Source organism: Quercus robur, chromosome 9 (assembly GCF_932294415.1).
Source record: "Quercus robur chromosome 9, dhQueRobu3.1, whole genome shotgun sequence".
Classification (NCBI taxonomy): Eukaryota; Viridiplantae; Streptophyta; class Magnoliopsida; order Fagales; family Fagaceae; genus Quercus; species Quercus robur.
In genome coordinates, this window is record NC_065542.1 from 17,068,810 (window position 1) to 17,092,889 (window position 24,080).

General features: G+C 32.1%; 1 protein-coding gene across 1 annotated transcript; it reads right to left on the minus strand.

Moving 5' to 3' along the window:
- Window positions 1–4,091: 4,091 nt before the first annotated feature.
- Window positions 4,092–23,705, minus strand: LOC126699915 (agamous-like MADS-box protein MADS3). The gene is made up of 8 exons (XM_050397890.1): window positions 23,314–23,705; window positions 11,569–11,644; window positions 7,082–7,143; window positions 6,816–6,915; window positions 5,362–5,403; window positions 4,857–4,898; window positions 4,612–4,745; window positions 4,092–4,381 (listed from the first exon to the last, which is right to left on the minus strand). The coding sequence occupies exons 1-8, from the start codon at window positions 23,493–23,495 to the stop codon at window positions 4,294–4,296; spliced, it is 726 nt and encodes a 241-aa protein (XP_050253847.1). The 5' UTR covers window positions 23,496–23,705; the 3' UTR covers window positions 4,092–4,293.
- Between the last annotated feature and the right edge of the window lie 375 nt (window positions 23,706–24,080).

Below are 24,080 nucleotides of genomic sequence, written 5' to 3' on the forward strand. Positions count from 1 at the left end.
TTGTGAGATTTTGTTGTCAAATTTTCTCTTTTTAATATATTTTCTAGTGTTACAAATAGAAAACTTTTAAATGGTTGAATAGATAATGCTATATACATATACAATAATAATATATGGATATTAATACCTATCAGAAACAGAGAGATTATATTTTTTTATATGTGTGTGTATGTACGCGCGCGCGCGCACGCATGCGCGTGCTTATTAATATCTATCACAATTATTTATATTTAAGAAAAAATTTAAAACATCATATTTTGTGAAACTTTCCAAATCCCTTTAAACCTAGAAATAGAAAGAAATTAACCATAAATTACTTAAAAGTAAGATTGAGAAATGTCTTCTTAACCATATAATTATTTTAAATATAAAACCATGGAAAATTTTATAATAACCGCACTTTTTTTTGGGTATGGTATCTCTATTAGTAACATGACACATGATAATAATTTTTCCACATATATTGATAATTCACCCCATATTGATTTTTGGTATTTTATTATTGTAATTTAATTTTTGACATTAAAATGTGATATGATCAAATAAAATAGTATTTATATTAATTATATTCAATTGTAGGTTCCACATGTCATAAGATATCGCATGTTTTTCCTTTTTTATTTATTTATTTTGGATTGAAAATAATAATATCACATATGACCATATATTTGTCATATTCACTAATAATAGCTTACATCATATTAAATGTTAACTTCACATTAGATATTATATTCCAAAAACATCCAAGATACCATCGAAATTACCGTAGTCCATTAGATAACATGTTTATAAAATTTTGGCAAAGACAGGTGAGAAAGTTGCAAGATGCTGATGAATGAGATGGTTCCAAAAGGTTGGATTATGAGATATACCCAAAAAAAAAAAAAGTGATTAAATTATTGAAATTCGAAAATTAAAATAAAAAAGTTGTGAGCGATATTTTCTTTGGGACAGGGTCAAAGCCTTAAGGAATGGACCGGGTTTCTCGCATATTTTCTTTGCAGACGACCTTCTTTTATTTGCCAAAGCTACACAAGAAAATTGTGAAGCCATCTTCGAGGTTTTGGAGGAGTTTTGCTCGGTAACAGGCCTAAAAATCAGCTGTGAGAAGTCTAAAGTTTATTTCTCTCCAGCAGTGACAGCTGAAGATAGGGCGGATTTAACCCACTAGCTGGGTATCTGTGAGACAAACAATTTGGGTAACTATCTTGGCTTCCCCCTTAGGCATAAAGGTAGGAATAGAAATGAGTTCCAATTTGTTATTGACAAAGGTTAAGCCAAATTAGCTGGTTGGAAAACTAACTGCCTTTCTCCAGCTGGTAGACTTGTTCTCCTCAAGGCAGCGGTCACCCCCATTGTTGAATACTACATGTAGTGCTGCAAACTACCTGCTAGAGTTAGTGAGCTAGTTGATAAGCTCACTTGTGACTTCCTTTGGGGCTCAAATGATGATAGATGGAGACTTCACATGGCGGGGTGGGATAAAGTGACCGATTCTACCTGTATTGGGGGACTCGGCTTATTCCAAGTCAAAGCTAGAAATGATGCCATTCTGGCAAAATTATGCTGGCGTATAGCTTCGAATCCGGATGCGGCCTGGTCCCAAATGCTTTGTAGAAAATACTTGACCCCAACTAGATTGAGTGGAAGGGGTAGAAAGTACCTTGCTTCTTGTACTTGGAAGGCTTGTAAGGTAGGGGGAGTGATCTTTAATAAGGCCTGAAATGGGCTATCTCCAATGGTGAAGGAGTGAATGTTTGGAATGATTTTTGGTTGCCATCGGGTCCGCTGAGATGTCAGATTCAAGGACCCTTGGCGGATGGGGAAGGAAATTGTATTGTGAAGGATTTTCTGATAAATGAGAGGAGCATTTCTTTTGTTCTACCTGAGCTAATTGTACAGGAAATAAGAGGCATCCCCCTCGCGCTAAACTTTGCCCGTGAAGATATTCTTATCTAGCATTCTCAAAAGATGGTAATTTCTCCTTAAATTCAGCTTATTTGCTTGCGAAAGATTTAAACCCTCTGAACCTTGCTACTCCTAAGATGTGGGTCTGGAAATCTAAAACCACACCTCGCATCAAATTTTTCCTATGGCAATGCTACCATGGTAGCATCCCTACTAAAGATGTCCTGGATTCATGGGGTTTTAATCTTGATACTGCTTGTGAACTCTGTGGCTGTAATTCTGAAACCATTATTCATCTATTACGTGATTGTGGTGTTGCGAGGAATGTTTGGAGGAAATTGGGTATAAACGATGCTAATCAGGATTTTTATAATACTCCCCTTGTTGAGTGGTTGAGGAAGAATTGTGAATCATCTATCTCTTTCGCTCGACCTCGAATTCCATGGAGTTTCATATTTCCACAAGCTGTTTGGCTTATTTGGCTTCACCGTAACAACTATGTTTTCAAAAATAAGAGAATTAATGAGTCTATTCATTTGCTGTGTATTAAGAAAGGTGTTGAGTTTTATGTTGTTGTTCCTGATACTTCAAACAAACCTCCCAGAACCCAAATTCAAGTTAAATGGACCAAACCCAATCCTGGTTGGGCGAAATTGAATACTGACGGGGCAGTCGGTGGCGTTCCCGGCAAGGCTGGTGGGGGTGGAGTGTTACATTGCTGTAGAGGAAATTGGGTCGCTGGTTTTTCTAGAAAACTTGGTGCGGTGTCTAGCACTATGGCGGAACTCTGGGCACTTAAGGATGGACTTTTACTGGCTAAACAACTTAATTTCTGGAACATTAACGTTGAATTGGATGCTAAATTTATTGTTCATTTACTTTCTGACCCAAACACTGTTAATTTGATGCTAGAACCTCTCCTAAATGATTGCAGGACCTTGATCAACTTGATGCCTAACTGCACTATGACCCACATATTCCGGGAAGCTAACAGATGTGTGGATATTATGGCTAGAATGGGAGCTGATCTAGTTTCTGACTTCCAAATTTTGTATGAACCACTGCCTGTGGTGGATAACGCGTTAGTTTTTGACAAAATTGAGCTATTTTGTAATACACTGGTTGTTTAATGTTAATTTCCTCCCGTTGTTTACCAAAAAAAAATAAAAGATAGTCCCAATTGAAACGTTCAAAAGCATCCGGTGAAATTGATTGTAGGAGTACAACTTTTTCTTTATTTTTTTAAACCATCTATGTTCATAGCCACAGGTATTACCGCTAGCTAGCTTGATTTTGTTTTGAAAAACTTGGAAAATTTTATTTTTATATTTGTACTTGTAACGTAAACTAAATATGCACAAAATAACAATATTTGCAAAATAATATATAATATATAATTTTTTTTTTAAATATACGTATAATATTTACCACTTTTGTATATCTTTGATGTAAGTTTACATAACAAATATAATCTAAACCTGTAAAGCTCTCAGCAGAAACTGTTTCTGACTTCACGTACCAAGCAAAAAGAATAAGATTTTGAAAAGACCCTATATAATTCTGACTTCACGTACCAAACCAAAAGAAAAAGATTTTTTTTTGGGAAAGAAAAAGATTTTTTTTACCTAATCCTGAAAAGCTTATAGGCTACTCATATAGACCTTGCCCAACCCCATGCTGTCATGGACCTTGCAGTTTTATAAAATAGTCTTTGTCCTTTAACAAGGTCTGAACCTGAAACTACAATACACAGATTCTACAGACTGCAGGTGGGAAACTAGTCAAACTATTACATCATTACAACATTTGGAGTTTCCTAGAGCAAGTTTGACATGAAAAAGTTATCAAGAGAGTTTAATTGCCAACATTTTACTTTGAATAAAAGTTTGCATTTTAACTGAATTAGACTAGTTTGCCTTTTGTGTTCACAAAGAAAGGGAAAAACTCTCCACCTGAATAGCTTTTGAGTGCATATGCAAAAAAGTTCATCTTTAGATTTTAGTTTTTCACTTTTTCCTTCTTGTTGACCCTTTAATTTTCATTCATCAAGCTGGACAACAAGACGGAAAACTGAAAATGGTGTAATTAACTAATTAACCAAAAGGGAGACAGAGAGGTTAACTCTCTCTTCTCATATATATATATATATATATATATATTAAATGTAATTATGTAAAGCTCTTAAATCATCATTAGCAAATAAATGCACACTTACAATCATATGTTGCATACTGCATCACAAATATTCATAGATATATGTATATGTTTATTCATTATTTACTAGTTCAAATGCACGGTTCCATAATTAATTATTAGTCACACAACAATTAGAGAGACATCACTTGGCATCCTCTAGTTCAGGTTGGAAAAGCTTGTGGGAACCCTTCAAAGAAGCCAACCCTGGTTACGGCTACTCCCACCTGCTAAGTTCCTTGTTGCCATTGCTTCTTCTGGGGGAAGAGGTTGGTTGTACCTGCATCAATGAACTCTCTCTATCAAAGATATCTGACTTGCAAATTCTATAAATAGGTTATATTTTATAAAGCAAAACTGTTACAAAATGCTATTCTTTATTGAAGTTGTTTCTGGAAAATTTGGACTGAGGTAGTGGTACAGAAACTGGTTTGCTCCAACCAAGAAATAACCATACTTTCAATTAAATATGAGAGAGAGAGAGAGAGAGAGAGAGAGAGAGATCAGTACCCCATCTGTAAGTTGGGTTCAGAGTCCTTGTGATTGGCTTGTGGAGTATGCACCTTAAGCTGGTTATCACGTGCTACTGTGCTAGGATTTCCTGGCTCTTGAATAGCTTCAGTACATTGACCATGTTCCTCAAGCTGAAAAATTGTTATTAGAGTGCGCAAATAAGTACACAAATAAAAGGCTTATTACCAGAACATTCAAATCACCATGCACATATTGACACAGCCAGGAACTCAAGGTACAACCTTAGATTTAAGCTGTTTGTTTATTTCTCCTAGATCTTGCTCCTGCATGTGTGCAAAAAGCATTGAGAATGACATATTAAGACAAAAAATCCTAAAAAAAAATTGGTTACACACATTCACATATCAAAGTATAGTTATGAAAAAACAGACAGCATACCGGTCTTTATCATGTCCCAAATTAAATGCCAAAATATACCCAAAATGTGATTAGTGCAACCAAACTGAATCCGATTTTCACAAAGCACACAAATTTTCTGTTCAGAATAATAATTAACATTATTAAATATTCCATTTTCTATTAGCTTAAGTTTTTTTTTTTTTTTGGGGGGGGGATAAATGATACTTTATCTTTTTGAAATGATAGTTTATTATTTTCAATCAAGAATTCATGATTGTGATTTATTAAGAAAGAGTATCTGAACTATGAACACTATGAGTCTATGACCGTCCATACTAAACAATGCATAAAAGCAAAGCCATGTGATCTTGGTTTTGAATGCCTTACCTTTTTGCGTAGTCCTTCTAATCGTTCTAACATCATCTCTGTCTGCATTTAAAGTAGAAAATGCATTTTTAATTACAATAACATTAATATCCACGCAAATCAATGAAGAGAGAGAGTGAGAGAAAAACATATTAAAAGCTTCGGTAGAGACTAAACTGTAAGTCAGAATAAGTTACAATTAATTATCAGGTGTTTTGTGTACGGTATATTATATATAGGATTATGAGTTTCACTACTTTGGTGCCAGGCCTGTAACTATCAGAAACACTGCTTTATAAGCTTCTTATCATTCTGCATACAATGGTTATTCTTCAAGACAAATCCAATCACTTTTCCCTTTCCTTGTGTAGAAGACTGCGTTGACTCTTATAGTGGTATCAATCTGTCACTTATATATGACTTCTATATCTTCAATCAGATTTAAAATTACATTTCAGTTGAAATGTTTTGATTATATACTGTAGCTAGGGATAGTAAAATTGACCTTTGGAAAACTTTTATTTGTTTCCGTTAAAAATGGAATAAAAGGAGAAGATGAGAGCAAAAAGAATGCATGCAGTGAATTAACGTGTCCTAAACAGCTATATTAATTTGTAGTCTTGAGTTTTGTTTGTTACAATGTATCTACATAAAGGTACATATAGAATACAATATCCTTAATATAATAACCCTAAGACCATTGTTTGTTACAATGCCATAAATATGAATACAATACTAGCTAATATAAAAAACAAGATAACTCATAGTATTGCAAAACCAAGTTAATCTATGGTATTACAAATCATGGTCCACAGTATCTATGCATTAGCTTATAGTAATCTAACAGTTGACGGTTGAGCATGATGATCTTAGAAAGTCTGTTTCACTTTTGAGATATTATGTTTCTCTGATGAGAATACGAAAGGAAAGAAAATAGCATTATGTTTAGAAGTTTATAAAGGAATTGAATTGATAAAAAAGAAAAGAATGAAAGTTAATTGAAATGAACTAAATATTTATCTCTCTCTCTTGTTCTCTCTTGTTTATAAGGAATTGAATGGAACGAAAAGTAATTTTGTTTGGGAATTAAATCGAAATGAATCTTTTTATAAAAAAATATATTACTATTATATTCTCTAATAAAAATAGGGGTCTATAAAATTCTATTAAACCATATTCTATTTCCTTTGATTTCTCTCAATTTTAAAGTGGTTAAAATATATTCATTCCTATTAAACTCCCAAATTCTTTAATTTTTCACTCCTTTCAAACGAGTTGTAAATGCATCAAAGAGAATCATATCAATTTTTTTATTGGTAAGTTATACACATATATACCTAATGAGTTTTGAATTACAAGGGAGTTCATGTGTGTAAGATTCCAATTTAGCCAATAGCTAGTGATGTGTGCACTTGTGCATGTGCAAGTGTGAGAGTTCATGTGTATGGATACTCCAATATCATCCTGTTACATACCTTCCGCTGTCTTGCTTGTGAGAGAGTTCTATCGAGCTGTTTCTCAAGATGTTGCAACTCTTTCAGATTAAGTGATTCCAGATCTTCTCCAAGCATATGCCTTATTAACACATATACAAAGCTTATATTCATTTGTGTTCTGGAGATTGAATGTGTATATAATATATGCACACGCTCAAAAAAGCTACATCTTAAATGCATTCCTCATATGGGGCTTATTAGAACAAGTGAGTAATGGATAGATGTTCGGGTATGAATGAATTAACCTTTGTGAACGCTGAAGAGATTCATAATTGGCGCGTAACCTTGAGACTTCTTGGTATAAGGTCTAAGTTGAACAACAAAAAGAGAAACAAGAACATTAAGAAAAGAAGTGACTTCTAGTAGAACTAATCATTACTAATCTGCTTCATACAGGGGTCAGTGATATTAGCTTACTTCCGTAGCTTTCAAAAATAATAAATCATTGAAATTTGGAATTATATTATAGCTAGACACATAAATGTATTTGTGGTTCGAGCTTGGTAAGGGTTGTCATGTGAGAAGACATGTTAATTTTGCAGCGTTTCTGAAAAATACCAACAGATAAGAAAAGAATGAATTTGATTTGTCTGCTGCCCTGGGGAGAAAGGGTGAAAGGGAATTTGGCTTTTGTGTAAAAATGAAAGCTCTAATATCAACTGTTGTGATTTGAGGCTAGCAAAAGTGCGTTCACAAAAAAAAGGGTAAAGCATTCATGTAAGACAACAATTTTTAACGTGGTTTGCCAACTCCATTCCAACGTCATGGGCAATGCCAACCAAAATCTATCATCAACAATACGGATTATAAACACATTTAATCAAATTTCAAAACTCACACAAACAATACTCAAGTCTCATTAACATAAAGAAAACTTCTCTCATCCACAAACTCACAACTCTAAAGCCCCAATACTCTCAAAAACTCTGTCACTTATAAAACAAACTTTCAACATACAACCACAGCCCACAGGTAGCTTTTAACCCCAAAAATCTACCCAATTAGTTTTCCAAGAAACCCACTCCTTGTTCTTCTAAGAGGCTTCTCATCTCCACATGTGGGAGGGCAAAAGCCACCAAAACTTTTGCAACAATACTTTTTTATAAGGTTTCAATTTTATTTCTTAATAGACAATGAATACTCAATTACTCCTTCAACAAGAAAACATTTTTCCTTTCATATCAATAAGAATCTCTTACTTCCACACCAAGGAAAAACATTTCCTTCCACGCCAAGAAAACCCAAACTAAATCTAATTAGAATTGAGACAATATTTGACTGCGGTTTGGTTTGGAGACATCCTTGAGTGAGAATAAAATATAGGTCGCATAGCTAATGCATTATTCATTATCTAACAATATCATACTTTATCAACCAATATACAAGTAGTTCAAAAAAAAAAAAAAAATATATATATATATATATATATATATATACACATAGAGACGTTAGGAATACAAAGTTTGAGTGAAAATCCTTCATGAAGGAAAAATGTAAAAATGGATAAATTAATATAACATATTTAGTCTTAAAAGTTATAAATTTAAACTTTTAAATTAAGTGATATCTTTATATGTTATATTCTAACTTCAATTGAAATCTTCCGAAGGTGTTATTCTCCACATGGTATTAGAGTAAATGGTGGTATGCCATAAGGTGGCAATCTTATCAAAGTTTTGCACAACGCAAGCCCACAAAGCATTTACAAGTGATCTTCGGTTCCCATTAACAACATACGTGAGCCTAAGGGGAACTAGTGGTACTTATTTTTGGAGTCAAGAAAGAGAGACATCTTGAAGCTTGACCCACACATGACAAGGAAATTGTTGGATATACACATGGTTTTAAAAACCGGTACAGTTAAAGAACCGATTTTGGTTCCAGTTCTTGGTTTTGACTGATTAGAGGTTTTTACTGGACCAGATTGGTGTTCAATTCTAGTTTAAACTGGTCGGTATGGTCCAGTTTTTAAAATTATGGATATACATGTGTGCTTGGAAGGCTCATCTAGAGAACAAGTAAAGAGTTAAGAAATTATTCTAACAAAATTGGACCCAAATTCATAAAGTTAAAATTTTAGATTAAAACTATATATGTTATATTAAGACCTCAATTAAAGTTTTTGTAAGGTGTTTTCTCCAACAAGAGAAAAAATTCCTCTCTCTCTCTCTCTCTCTCTCTCTCTCCTTTGAAGTCATTAACAAGAAATTTAAATATGGCCAAGTGCACATTTATTCATGTAATAATATTGAAAATGACCAAAAAAAGATTCTCATGGATGGGGCATGGGAGTCTATAGAGAGCTAGTAGGACCAATTGAGATTTACTTAAGCTCGACTATTGCCTCGACCGATCAAGATTTGTAGATCCAAATTTCTCTGTTTTGCATGCTATTTTAAAATCAATTGAACAAGTGGTTTTTGTAACCCTAATTGAAAAGGCTATAAAAAGGCTCATTAAGCACAACTTAAAAAAAGAAGAAAAAAAAGAAAAAAAGAAAAAAAGAAGAAAAGAAAAAAAAAGAGGGTTATAGAGGCAGATACCTTAAGGTATTAAGAGAGAAAACCCGTTTTAAAATCGGTTGAACAAGTGGTTTTTGTAACCCTAATTGAAAAGGCTACATAAAGGCTCATTAAGCACAACTTTTGAAAAAAGGGTTGTAAAGGCAAATACCTTGAGGTATTAAGAGAGAAAACCCTAACCTTCACCTATTGAACTTGTGAGTTCAAAAAGAGAAGAAAGATATTTTTTTAGGACATTTGTGTGCCAAGAGTTTTGTATCAAGCATCATCTGGCAATGTATTGAGGGCTTCTGAGATGTTCCAAGTGAAGCTGTTGCAAAGGTAACCTAGTACAATTAAGCTTTTGCTATGGTGTGCTAGACACGAATTGGATGAGTGTGCACCAAAGAGATTCACAAATTAGATGAGTCCAACTAGGATGGAGTTCTACTTGGATAGCGTTGGTAAGTTCTATTGTAGGTAGCAACTTTGGATTTAGGTATATTTCTTGTTCTTGTATCTTCCATTTTTTTCATAGTGAATTCTTCAAGTTAGTGGTGACCTTTAAACCTATTGGGGTTTTTCCTATCAATGTTTTTCCAATTATAACAATATTGTTTGTATCAAAAATTTGTTTTCCATTGCACTTAGTTTTTATGACATGGTTATGCCCAATATAAATTGAATTGGACCTTTTGCATAATATGATTAATTAATCAACTTGAGTAATTGATTCATTTTATATCAACTTGAGTAATTGATTCATTTTATTGGGGTCAAAATTTCCCACCACTATAGGTTTTAGAAAAATCTTTAAAACAAATAACAGGAATGAAGAAAAATAGACACAAACACATAAAGATTTGACATTAGCCTACGTCTATGGGCAACAATGAATAGAAATTTTCATTAATGAATTTGGAGATCCAAATATGGTGGAGGCATTCTCACATAACCCAAATCCCAAATTCACCCAAATGGCTCTCCCTCACTAATACTAAGATTAGTGCTACACAGTTCCCCCAGTGGAAACTCGGTTTAAAATTTTAAAAGTGGAGAAAAATGGGGACCTAATTTTATACCTTTGAAAGCCACATACAACACACTAACACCAAATCCCAAGATCCAAAAACCCTAAACCCTTAAGCCCCAAACCCTTAACCATAAACTCTTAAACCAATACCCTAAACCCTAATCCAAACTATCTATCAATTTGACTTATTCCACCTCCCCTTGTGTGGTTCCTTGGGAGCCCCAAAAGCATTTGCACATACAAAAAAAAAAAAAAAAAAATCTCCACCTCATATTTTTGTAGTGTTTTGAAAGAGATTTCTCTCTAAGTCAAAATTTTTTTTAAAAAAAATTTTAATTTTTTTTGCCGCACATTGCGAACAAATAAGTGAATAACAAAGCTACATAACAAGAGAGAAAGGATACTCTCTAGTGAAGACAAGTTCCAAACTAAAGCACCTTACAAAATGATCTCCTTTGTACTAATTGTAGCACAAAATGAGAGCAAATAAAGAATATAAATCGTCTGTTTTATTTTTTATATTTTACTTTATACTCCACCAATCATAATTTGTCATTTTTTATTTATTTATTTATTTTTACTTTCTTTATAAAATAATCAATTTTTCAAATAAAATTTTAAAAAATCTTCTCTAAAAAAAACCCAGACACAATGCATATACTATAATTAGTAGAACATAAAGTAAAACACAAAAAGCAAATAGAGAATCTATTCGCAAATAACGAACTACACACTAATTTGTAGCACCACAAGTCTCTCTACTAAGACAAATTAAAAGTTATTGTGAACGGAAAAAGTATGGGGTTTAAAGTGAAAGTGTGATAGAATGAGCAATTAAGTGATTGTCCAAACCTCAGGATTGAAAAACCCTAAGGGCCCGTTTAGATTGAGGGAGGAGGGAAGGGGGGTGGAGGAGAGTAGAATAGAGTTAGCTGAAAATAGGCTAATTTTGGGCCAATTCTACTCTACTGTCCCTCCCTCCGTCCTTAATGCAAATGGACCATAAATTAAAACAACAGTAGTCTGTTTGAAAACGACACAAAATTCATGGTTTTTTTTTGGTTGCATTTTGTCAATTAATAACAACATAAACATGCTAGAAACACATGCATGTGGGATTCATGAAGATACTCTTCAAAATGGAAATATCATTCAACATGTCTAGATTGGAATTCAGATAGAGATTTTCAAACAAAACCTGCGTTCCCTCCTCAACCACATTATTGGCTTGTGAGTAACAACATTGGCGGTAACGTTCAAGGATTTTGTCCATGCTGAAAACAAGGAAAAATGAGTCAAATACTTATTTTACAGCTTCAAGAAGTAAAGAATTGATATTAATTAGACTGATAATCTTGTAAGCAGTAAGCAGATTGTGAAACAAAAAGATTGGCCCAATGTGTTGATATTCATATCTCTCAGATTGAACTTCTCTCATTGTCGAATAAAAAATCTTGGGTTCAATCTCGACCTGAATACAAATTTTCTTTACCATTTTTTGTATTCCACCAATCACAACTTGCATGTATTTAATTTTTTCCATTTTAAACTTTGGCTATTCTATAAAGAAAGTCAAACAAATATATAACAGATTGTAATTGGTAGAATATAAAGTAAAACACAAAAAGTGATATAGAAAATTTGTATTCTCCCCACCTACACCAAAAATCAATTGGTGTTTTGGTCTAATGATAATAAACAATGATCAAAAGTAGATGTCATAGGTTGAAACTATTTCTCAAAAAATAAATTATAACACAATATATTCTATATTTGTATGTTACATAAGAGTATGATTAATATACAATTTGACTCATCATTTGCTTTGCTGTATTCACCAGTATTTAACAGTTTTCTTTTTGGGATATTCAGTGCCTTTGGTATATATATGTAATATGTTGGAGGAAAACTGGAAAAGATAGTGGAGGCTTTTAAAGAGTTCAAAGAAGTCATATGGAGTAAATAATGAAGCATGAAATACTATTCTAAACTTTGCAACAACATATAATTTTATATTAAATTGGTTAAGAAAAGGAAATTATGTGTAATTACCTTCAAAAGTGGGGCAAATATTAGTCAAATAAATTACATTCTTACTTGCAAAGTGAATAGTAGATTTTGTAGAGATTGTGAGGTCATACCAAGAGAGAGTGCAACCACACAACATAGTTTGGTTGTACTGCATAAATATTAGAAGATGGAAAAAGAATATGTGTATTAGACACAAATCCAAAAAATAAGGCGGTGTGTTTGAAGGTGGAGAAACAAAGCATTTCCAAAGATAAAATAATTGAAGAATTCAAGTGAAATTTAGATAAAAATGTTGATAAGATGTGGAATGAAATAGCTAATTGTACTGAAAGAGTGGCTAAAGATAGTTGGAGAACCTAAAGGATGTGGGCAACTAATTAAGGAGACCTGGTGCTAGAATAAGAAGGTTCAAGCAGCAATAATATGAGAGAGAGAGAGAGAGAGAGAGTAGCACACCTAGATGTAGAGACAATGTTGCTTATGAAAATTACAAAGTGGCAAAGAGGGAAGTAAAAGGTAGCTCAAGATGCTAAATGTAAAGTTTATGATTAATTATATACCAAGTTGGGGAGGATGGAACATGAAAATAATATTCATAAACATGTTAAGATGAGAAAAATGAAAGCAAGAGACTTTAATGGTGTCTAGTGCATTAAAAATGAAGGGAAAAAAATTGTTAGTAAAAGAATAGCATAATAAAGAGAGATGGAAAAGTTAGTTTGATACTCTTTATTGGAAGCAATAAAAAAGATTTGAGTAAATTGAGTAAACCAATTGAGGATAGAAATCATAAGTTTTTTTGTAGTGTTAAATATTAACTATGATATATTCCATGTTGAATATGCTTGAATATATGCGGAAGAGATAAGCATAAAATAGGAATACAAGAACACAAGGCTTACGTGGTTTAGCCTTACGGCCTACGTCCACGGAGGAAGGCCTTAAGGACTACATCTTTATTATATAAGAGTATAGTACAAAACCTGTATTACAATAAATTATAACATGGGTATATATAGTAGATTAAACCCTAAACTAATAGACTTCAAGTACAAGTAGGAGACTTAGCTTGCACACCAAGTAGAATTAGGCTTGGGCCTGTGCTAATGTGCTAATATATCTCTAATACCCCATCTCAAACTCAAGATGGAAGCTTGATGAAATCTTGAGAATTGAGATTTGATAAGAGTGAGAAGATCCCTTGAATGAATTTTGGCTCTGTGACAGTGGTTTGAGGAAGATAATGGTCATGTAATGTTGATGCGACTTCTAACAGTGACATAACTATACCAAAGAGTTTTGATGGTAGCGGTGGGAAGTCAAAGAAGATGAACACAGCAAAGAAACATCGAGGAAAACAAAGATTGTTCTTAAACACACCGTAAGGATAGAAAATCACAGTCACAGGAAGGTGGCTCTGATACTATGTTAAATATTAGCTATGATATATTTCATATTGAATATGCTTGAATATATGCAGAAGAGAGAAACATAAAATAAGAACACAATAACACAAGATTTACATGGTTTAGCCTTACAGCCTACGTTCACGGAGGAAACCCTTAAGGACTACATCTTTATTATATAAGAGTGTAGTAAAAAACATGTGTTACAATGAACTATAATATAAGTATATATAGTAGACTAAACCCTAAACTAATAGGCTTCAAGTACAAGTAGGAGACTTGGCTTGCACACAAAGTAGAATTAGGATTGGGCCTATACTAATGAGCTAATATATCTCTAATGTATCTTTAAAAATGCATTAGACACACAGATCCAAAAATTAGGTGGTGGGTTTGAAGGTGGAGAAACAAGACGTGTCCAAAGATAAAATAATCAAAGAATTCAAGTGAAATTTAGCTGAAGATGTTGATAAGATGTGGAATGAAATAGCTAATTGTATTGAAAGAGTGGCTAAAGACAGTCGGAGAACGTAAAGGATGTGGGCGACTGATTAAGGAGACTTGGTGCTATAATAAGTCAAGAAGATATAATATTTGAGAGAGAGAGAGAGAGTAGCATACCTAGATGTAGAGACAATGTTGCTTATGAAAATTACAAAGTGGCAAAGAGGGAAGTAAAAAGGTGGCTCAAGAGGCTAAATGTAAAGTTTATGATGAATTATATACCAAGTTGGGGAGGATGGAACAAGAAAATAATATTTATAAACATGTTAAGATGAGAAAAATGAAAGCAAGAGACTTTAATGGTGTCTAGTGCATTAAAAATGAAGGGAAAAAAATTGTTAGTAAAAGAATAGCATAATAAAGAGAGATGGAAAAGTTAGTTTGATACTCATCAGAAGCGATAAAAAAGATTTGAGTAAATTGAGTAACCCAATTGAGGATAGAAATCATAGGTTTTTTTTTAATTTTAATTTTAATTTTTTTTTATAGAATTTGTATGACCAAGGTAAAGGACGTATTAAGGATGATGAAAATCAAAAAAGCTGTGGGACCAGATGAAATTATTGAAGTCTAAAAGTGCTTTGATGATGTGGATGTATGTTGCTTAACAAATATTTTTAATAAATTATTCTTAAGTGTTAACGTAGGTTATGACACAAAACAATAATATTGGAGAATTAATTTGGTTTTTTGCCAAAACAATCTACCTTAAAAGTTATTTTCTTACTTAAAAGCCTAATAGAACAATATTGGGAAGCCTACAAATATTTTTATATGATTTTTTATTGACCTAGGAAAGCATATGATAAGGGTCCGTAGAGAGGTTAAGTGGTGGGTTTTAGAAAAGAAAATAATTTCTCTAAAGCATCTTGAGTTAATTAAGGATATGTATGACAGACCTATAACTAGTGGAGGCATCACAAATGAGTTTCCTATTACCATAGATTTCCATCAAGGACCAGTTGCACAAATGATGGATGAGTTCACTAAATTGATTAAAAATGAAATCCCTTGGTGTATAATTTTTGCAGTCGATGTAGTGTTTGTGAATGAAACTAGACATTAAGTTAATGTTAAGTTAGAATGTTTCGAGAAACTTTAGAATCTAAAAGATTTCAATTAAGTGGGACTAAAACAGAGTACAAAATCGATTGTTAAAAGAAATTAAACAATGAGGCTTTTGATATCTTGGATAAATAATTTATAAAAATTAAGAGATTGAAGAGAATGTGAATTGTGAATCATAAGATTAGAACATGATAAATGAATTGAAGAAACTTATCAAGAGTATTGCATGATCATAGAATATCTATTATGTTAAAAGAGAAAAGTTTATAAAACTGCTGTAAGACTAGCTATACTTTATGGTATTAAATGTTCAATTATTAAGAGGCAACATATTGTAGCCCCTATCGATGAAAAGGTTAAGGAGGGTCACTTTAAGATTGTTTGGTCAAGTATAGATAAAAGTGATTAATGAACTGATGAGAAAAAGTAAATTGATCCAAGTTGAGGGAACACCAAAAAAAAAAAAACAAAAAAAAAAAAAAAAAAAAAGAAAAGAAAAGGTAAAGGAAGACAGGAAAAATTCAACACTAGTACTTAGTTGTTAAAAATATTCAAGCCAATTCAAAGATTTTTCAACTTTGTTTTCTAGGGAGCGCCAAAATATATCAAAAGTTACCAATTGCTATCTAAATATTAGTATGATTCACAATATACTAGATTTTTAAAAACTGACCCTCATCATATAGATTCCCACAAACATTAAAGAAGGTCAAAAGTAATCATTTAGATCTTTACGAAAATTTCTTGACAATGATTAACTAGTCAGATTAACAATTTCACCTATTTGATATTTTTTAAGTTCCATGACTAACACAAAATTATGAGATTTTATTACGCCTATTAATTTTCTGAAACGATTCCCATAATATCTCTCATGATAATTGTGAAAATTTGTTCATTGAAAAATATATTACGCTTTTAGAAAATTAGGTAATTTATATTGTCCTAGACTGCAATATCCTATATTCAGATCATAGCATCTCTAACTTGGATAAGCTTACACATGAGAGAAATGTTGGAGCCCATACATAAGGAAGATTAGTGATGGATAAATCTCATCAATTTCCTAAACGATTAAGCTTATTTTGGGGCGTCTTTTCGTTTACTTAGTATGATTTTTGTCTTTAAACATGGGAATCTTTATAAATCATAAGCTAGAAAAGAGGCTGGAGTTCATATATATATATATATTTTTTTTTTGAAACTTTGAGTGGTTCCTTTGAAAATGAAGTTGAATAAGGCAACTAGATTCACTTTCCCCAGAGAACAACATGTTCTTTTGTTTTTGTGGAAAATCTGAAGCAGTTGGTCATTGGTTTTACAAAGTTCCTTACATGGTACCTCATAAAACTTGTTCATTCGCTCAACTCTTAGCTACCCTCCATATCTTAATGTTGAACTTAACATTATTTTCTCGCCGACTTTCCTTACCTCTGATGTAAGGAATATGAGGTCACATCATGATAAGGTATTGAGGTTTACTAAACTGCTTTTCAAAATTTTGCTCCTTTATAATTTCTGGTTTGATGCTCTACATATGAGGGACTCTTCTATTTGATTAGGTGACTAGGTGATTGTTTCTGCATCTTAATTGTTGACATTGCGCCTACAGGGACTAGCCTCAACAAGCACTCATGAGGGAATCTGATCCTAGCTACAGAGAGGTTATTTAGAGGTTATTTAAGTGTGCTTCACGAGCAACACATATAATACACAACAACAACCAAACCTAGCATTAAACTTTTAGGGTCAATTATGAATTCTCAGCAAACTAATCAGTGTCAATCACATATATTCACTTCTATTATTTTATTTTGTACGAAAGTCATACTTGTTATTTCCTTAATTTCCTTAATTCACATATTATTTTCTACTGCTTCTATCCTTCAACTTGAATTAACTTACTCTTTTTAACCGGTGCATTAATTACTCTTCTTCAAACATAACTAAACCTTCTCAAGCCACTCACTAGCATCTTCTCATCAATAAGGGGCACTCTCATCTTTAAGTGAATTTCCACATTTCAAACAATATTTTTTGTTTATTTTCCATTATCCAATATTCATTCTCATTCCAATTACACACATTTTATGAATATGTTGCTTCTTAACACTCCAACATTCAATATCCTAGAACACAGTTGGTCTTATAGCAATCTTAATAAGTATTGTAAGATCACACAGTACTTTTGATACACTTCTCCACTTCAACCATCATACTCTTATCCTATAATAAACATCATCTTCAATATTTTCATCTTTATGAATTATTTATCTAAGATATTTAAAACTCTTGCTCTAAGACATTTTTTAACCATCAAGTCTATCTGCCCCATTATCTCTATTTTTGCTTTTAATAAATTTACATTCTATATTCTTTGTTTAGTCCTACTTAATTGAAAGCATTTAGATTCTAAAGCATCTCGCTAGTTGACATTAACTTCACATCTACCTTCACCCACTAAAACTCTATCATATGAAAAGGGCATAGACCAATCACTAGTGTAAAGAGATATGCACTTATTGTTGATCCTTAATGTGAGCATATAGTATTAGAAAACTCACTTTTGATGCATCTACTTGTTGTCACATTAGTTATTGTTCTCTTATACACATCCTTAATCAACTCAATATATTTTGAAGGAATTTCTTTCTTTCCAAAACCTACCACATAACCTTTCTAGAGATGTGATCATATGCTTTCTCTAGATCAATTAAAACCATATAACAGAACTAAATTGATTAGGTGCTTGAGTAAGAAAAAATACTTTCACTAGATTTCCTTGGCATAAACTAAATTGATTCTCTAATATTGTTGTTTCATGTCTTAATATATATGTTCAATCGCTCTATCCCAAAAGTTCAGTAGTGTGACTCATAAGTTTAATTTCATAGTAATTTGTATAGTTTTGAATATCTCACTTGTTCTTGTGAACAGGAGTTAGAATACTTCTCTTCCACTCATTAGGCATTTTATTAACCCTTAAGATCTTATAAAAAGGTTTGTCAACCAACATACAACCACATGACCTAAGTCCTTCTCAATGTGTTCTATACGTTGGTCACCCAAATTCTTCAAACAAACCTACATTTTCTATCCTCAATTGGATTACTAAATTCACTCCAATATTTTTGTATCATTTCCATTAAAAAATTTATCAAAATAACTTTTCCATCTTTCTTTAATCTATTATTCTTCTACTAATTCTCTTTGATCTTCATCTTTAGTGCACTTGACACAATTCAAGTCTCTTGTTTTTATTTCCCTTATCTTAACAAGTTTATAAATATTCTTTTCTCCATCATTCATCCCCAACTTTCTATAAAATTCACCATAAGCCTTAAAATTAGCCTCTTGGACAATCGTTTTTGCTTCGCTCTTTGCCACTTCATAATTTTCATAAGCAGTATTGTAAGCAGTATTGTCTCTACATCTATTTAGATTTCAAATAGCTCTAACTTCTTAATCTCTGCTTGAACCTTCTTATTCTACTACCAAGTCTTCTTTTGCACTAACATCCCTTAGATTATTATAAATAAAATTTGACATTAAAATTTATGTTGGTTGTTGAAAATTCCATAATTTGAGTAAGAGTGCAATCGTAATGAGCTTGAGCATATGCGAATTGGTACAAAGAGAACAATTATACATTCAAAGACCTTATGCATCATCTTGACCTTGATATGAAGACCCGAGTGACAGTTTTAGTTTTTTTAGATATGTACCGAACGACAATTTTGAAACACTTTGATGCTTGTTATAAATGGCTCATGTATTATGCATTCAGGCCTGGAGCAAAAGCCATGGTATAACGCTGTAATAAGTAATAGCTTTCAATCCTTGAATGGCAAGTAAAACCACATGCAGTGTAGAAGGGATAAAGTATGTAACAACTATATCAAGTCATTCATGGCATTCTCAACCTTAAAAAAAAAAAGTCATTCATGGAATAACCCAATGAATGAATGACATGTGATCAAATTATATACTTTTTGGCATAATTGGTTCCACTAACTTCCCACATAGTATTCAACTATTGGGTTGGTAGATTATATATATAAGATGGAAAGAAGCGTGGTAGTTTTTTTTTTTTTTGGGTTACATGAGTTACTTGGTATAATTATTACAAAAGATATTTTCTCAATGAGAGGAAGTGTGGTAGATTTTATATATATATATATATATATATATAAATTTCTAGCTTACAAATCTATGTAATATCGCTATTAGACTAAAGATTAAGCTGTTAGATTATAGATTAACTTATTTCTCGTTTAAATTATTTTTTAGGATAAAATTTGACTATAAATTTGGTTGTAGTTTAAGGCTATAACTCTTACTTAAAAAATTAATATGATTACATATTTTGAAAATCTAATTGTTAAATTGTATATTTTTTATGTTCTTAACATATATATCAAATTTTATGACAATCGAATTATTTATTATTCGATTCATAAACTTATTTTAAATGTATAATTTTAGACTATAAAAACTTGAAATTAAACGTTTGATTGATGAAATAGTTATTGATCTTTGATTATCTAGAAATTTTATAAGTATAGAGGATATAAAAAGAAAATGTAATCTAATGGTGGATTGTCAAAATTCATATCCAATAAAAAGATATTGAGTGGAGTAGAGATGTAGGCTACAACTAAGTTTGTTGCCAAACTTTATCTTATTTTTTGTTCACTTCTTTGTGGGATTACAAAAGTAGGAATAATTGTATGGCTATCAAAATATGAAAATTAGCTTAATTATGGAAGCAGTTTAAGAATCTTCATTAGGAATGGTGTTGCTAATTGAGCATAAACAATTGTGCACCTCCACTACTCCTAAACGATAATATGTGAGAGCTTGGAGTATGGTGAAATTTGGAATAGTTAGGAGTTATAATTAGCCCATGATTTTTATTTTTCTCAAAATATTATGCCATTCAAACATATGTGATAGTTTTCAGATTCGATGGTTTGTGAGTTTTATTCTAATTTGCCCATAATGCTATGTCATGACATTTTTTTTCTTTAATAATTTGATAATTATTGCAATGGAAGATTTGAACATTAAACATCTTTATTGAAAATATTAAAAAATATTAGTTGAGTTACAAGACTCTTAACCTATATATCTATTGGCATTCTAGAGAGCAATATAGAGACAAATGATGATGGATCATTAAGACTAACTTGTTTGATGAATTGTATATATAATAAATGAAATGAAGTTGGAAACTTAGAGAGATAGAACACTTTTTTTTTTCCATTTAGATTGTAGAGTTAACTAATCCTGGCAATTTTTTGCTTTGATAAAGGGTATTAGCTATCTTGTCATATAAGTGTGTGTTTAAAAGCCACCTCGTTCTCGTAAAATTTAAACTAAAAGGTTTCCTAGCTTAGAGGTATTATGACACTAAATTTTTTTATGAGTCTTTGGGGATTCTTCATAATGGAAAGACATATTTGAAAAGGCACAATAAGTGTTTTATTACAAAGATAATGGCACGAGTCTTCCTTCATCCTCCCAATAATGGGATGTTGAAAATGTGAAAGCTTCAAGTAGCAAATTAAAATTAATTGGATAGTACAAAATCTATCTTGCATTGCCATTTTGGGTAATGCAACCTTCTAGTGTATCCTAAAACATTGGTAAGCGTAGTAAAAGGGAAATCTATATATGTAATTGGAATATGATTTTTAGTGTCTTTTTTTTTTTTTTTTGGGTCAAAACTAGCCCTTACCAAGAGCATCAGTATTAGTGGTGGTAAAACTATTTTACCACCTCAAACACCAAAAAGAGCCCAACATTAATGCTGCCCAAAGCCAAATTTTTTTGGCAGCTGTCCTCTAAATATGACTCTACCACCAAAAACAAATATATATTTTAAAATTCCTTATTTTTGGTACATGTTTCTACTATCACTGAGAGAGAGAACTAAGCTTTAGCTGACAATGTAGAGAGAGAGAGAGAGAGAGAGTAGAAGTATCATAAGTAATAATCTCATTAATAGTCACTTCTGTTTGACAATGAAAGGTCATAAGAAAGTGAATGAAGCAGTTTTCCTGTACGTGTAGTTCTAGTAATAAGCTCTCACATGCTATAAATTGTAAAAGACCTTTGAATTTATCAGTGTAATCATTCCTAATCCTTGTTCAATGTTCTCCATGTTTTGAGAGAATTAGGGGTTGTTTGGTTGTATTGTTTGAATAACAATTTTCGTTGTTTAAACAACATAACACGTATTTTTACAACACTTTTTTACCCATACGTATTTATTATGTCCATAACATCATTCTAATACACCAGACAAAATCAAGACAAATTCAACCAAGAAATCTACAAGAGTCACACTGTGCGTAGGTCATTTAGCAGCCGTGTGCAGTTCAGGTGGAATATAAATTACTGATGATAATACTACCACATCAAAATAGTGCCCTATATATGTTAACTAGTTTTTATTTAACAAACAATATAATTCACATTATGTTTTAGTTCATAATTAATAACTCATATTTCAACATCTAAATTTCATGTAGCATAAAATACTGATACAACGGGAAGGATAAAGTTTTTTTTGTCTTAGTGTAAAATTTTTTATTTTATCTTCATTATTTCTCTCTATTTAGTGAAAAAAAAAAATTAATTATAGTTTAACATAAGTTAATTAACACCTAATTTTCAGTTTGGGGGTACACAAGGAATAGAAAAGGAAGTGATTTCCATCCCCGTCAGTGTTATAGTCTCTGTGTTAGTTAAGTTTTACTGTATTCTATTCTATTATTTATTATTATATATTTCTAAGAAAATAGAAATTGGATGGAATGGAAGTACTGCAAAATATTGTGAGAGAAAAATGGAAGTACAATATTATATGAAACTTAAAATTTGTCACAATATGTGCATCAAATATCTATACATGAACTTGCTTGAAAAGCAGTTCATCTACCATTCTCTCTCAACAGCAAAGGATCAGCTCCAAATCATTCCTAGAGCCTAAACAAATGCATATACTCAAAACAAAGAAGATATTCTCAAATAATTTGTTTTGTTTTCATTATCATTAAGGCAAAAGGCACACACAGACACACAAACCAAAACAAATAAAGTAAAATAAGAACCAGAACTAAAATAGAACGTAATAAAATGACATGGAAAGTTAGAAACTACATATTGCGTACCTAATTTAGCAAAATCGTCATGAATGAATTCGTAGGGAAAATCAGAAGCCATGCATACATGTTCATAGCTAGCATAAACACACAGTATATAGTACAAAGAAGAGAAGGGTGTTTCTTTTTTCTCTCCCTCTCTCTGAAACTCAAACGCTTCTCTCCTTCAAGCTCAGATACATGGGCAAAGCACACAAGATAAAAGAGAAACCCTAGATATTAAAACCCCAAAAAAAAAAAAAAAAACCTAGAGAATTGATAACCTGTCATTTCGATTTGACATGAACTAGTACTATACTTCAATCTGCACAAAGAAGGGAGAGATATAGATATATGGGAAAGACAACCGAATGGCATTAAACTACTGGCTATCTATTACCATCACTACCCCAGAACCCCTTTATCCTCTCTTTTTTTTCCAAGTCAATACCCCAAAACCAGTTTCAAAATCGACGAGAAGAAGATAAAGTTAATAACTTTTCAGCAAAAAGAAGCCGAAGATCAAAGCAAAAAAGTAAACAAAACCCTTTCTCTCTCGCTTTCTTTATTCCTTATTTCCTTCATTTGCCTAGATTTCTTTTCAGAATTTAGTAATAACACATATACTTAAGCAAAGTTAATAATTACTAGTCTGTGAAATTTACCAAAATAGTACACAGAAGAGAAATCAGCATAGTTAAGACTCTAAAGTGTTGTCAGGCAACGTCTCATCAAATAGATTATTAGCATACTGATTAGAGAGAGAGAGAGAGAGAGAGAGATTACTCAGTGCTGCCAAACTCGAAGAGCTTGCCATGGCTGGAGAAGATGATGAGGGCAACTTCAGCATCACATAGCACAGAGAGCTCGTAGGCTTTCTTGAGCAAACCATTCCTGCGCTTTGAGAAGGTAACTTGCCTGTTGATCTTGTTCTCTATTCTCTCCAATACCACTCTCCCCCTCCCCATCTCTCTCTCTCTCTCTCTCTCTCTCTCTTTCTCTCAGCTTCTTGCACCAATAAAAGCAAATATATTCTCTCTCTCTCAATAACCTGTCCTTTTCTACATACACAAATTGCTGGTGTTTGATATTTCGTACATAAGCTATATTACTCTATATGTGACTGTATTTATGTTTATGTAAATAATAGAACAATACATAGGTTAGCAAAACATAGAAAGTTTAAAAGAGAAGTACACAAACAACAACAAATTCTGTTTTTCTTATCAAAACAAAAAAAAAATCCCATCATAGTGAAGGTAAAATTTCTTTCAACCGGTAAAAGAAGAAGAAGAAAGACAAGGAGACGAAGAAAGCAGTAAAAGCTCAAAAGAGAATTACGAAACAAATGGGAAATACCAAAATTACCAATTTGTATATGAGAAACAACAAAGGTGTGTATTCTTACTTGCCCAAAAAAGAAGGGGTACTCTATTTTTGCTTTACAAAAGGAGATTCCTACTATTTATTTTTATTTTTTCGACTTAGAGGCAACATAAAAGAAAACCTATCTCATCTCACACAAACTCACACAACAGTGTTCCACTCTCTCT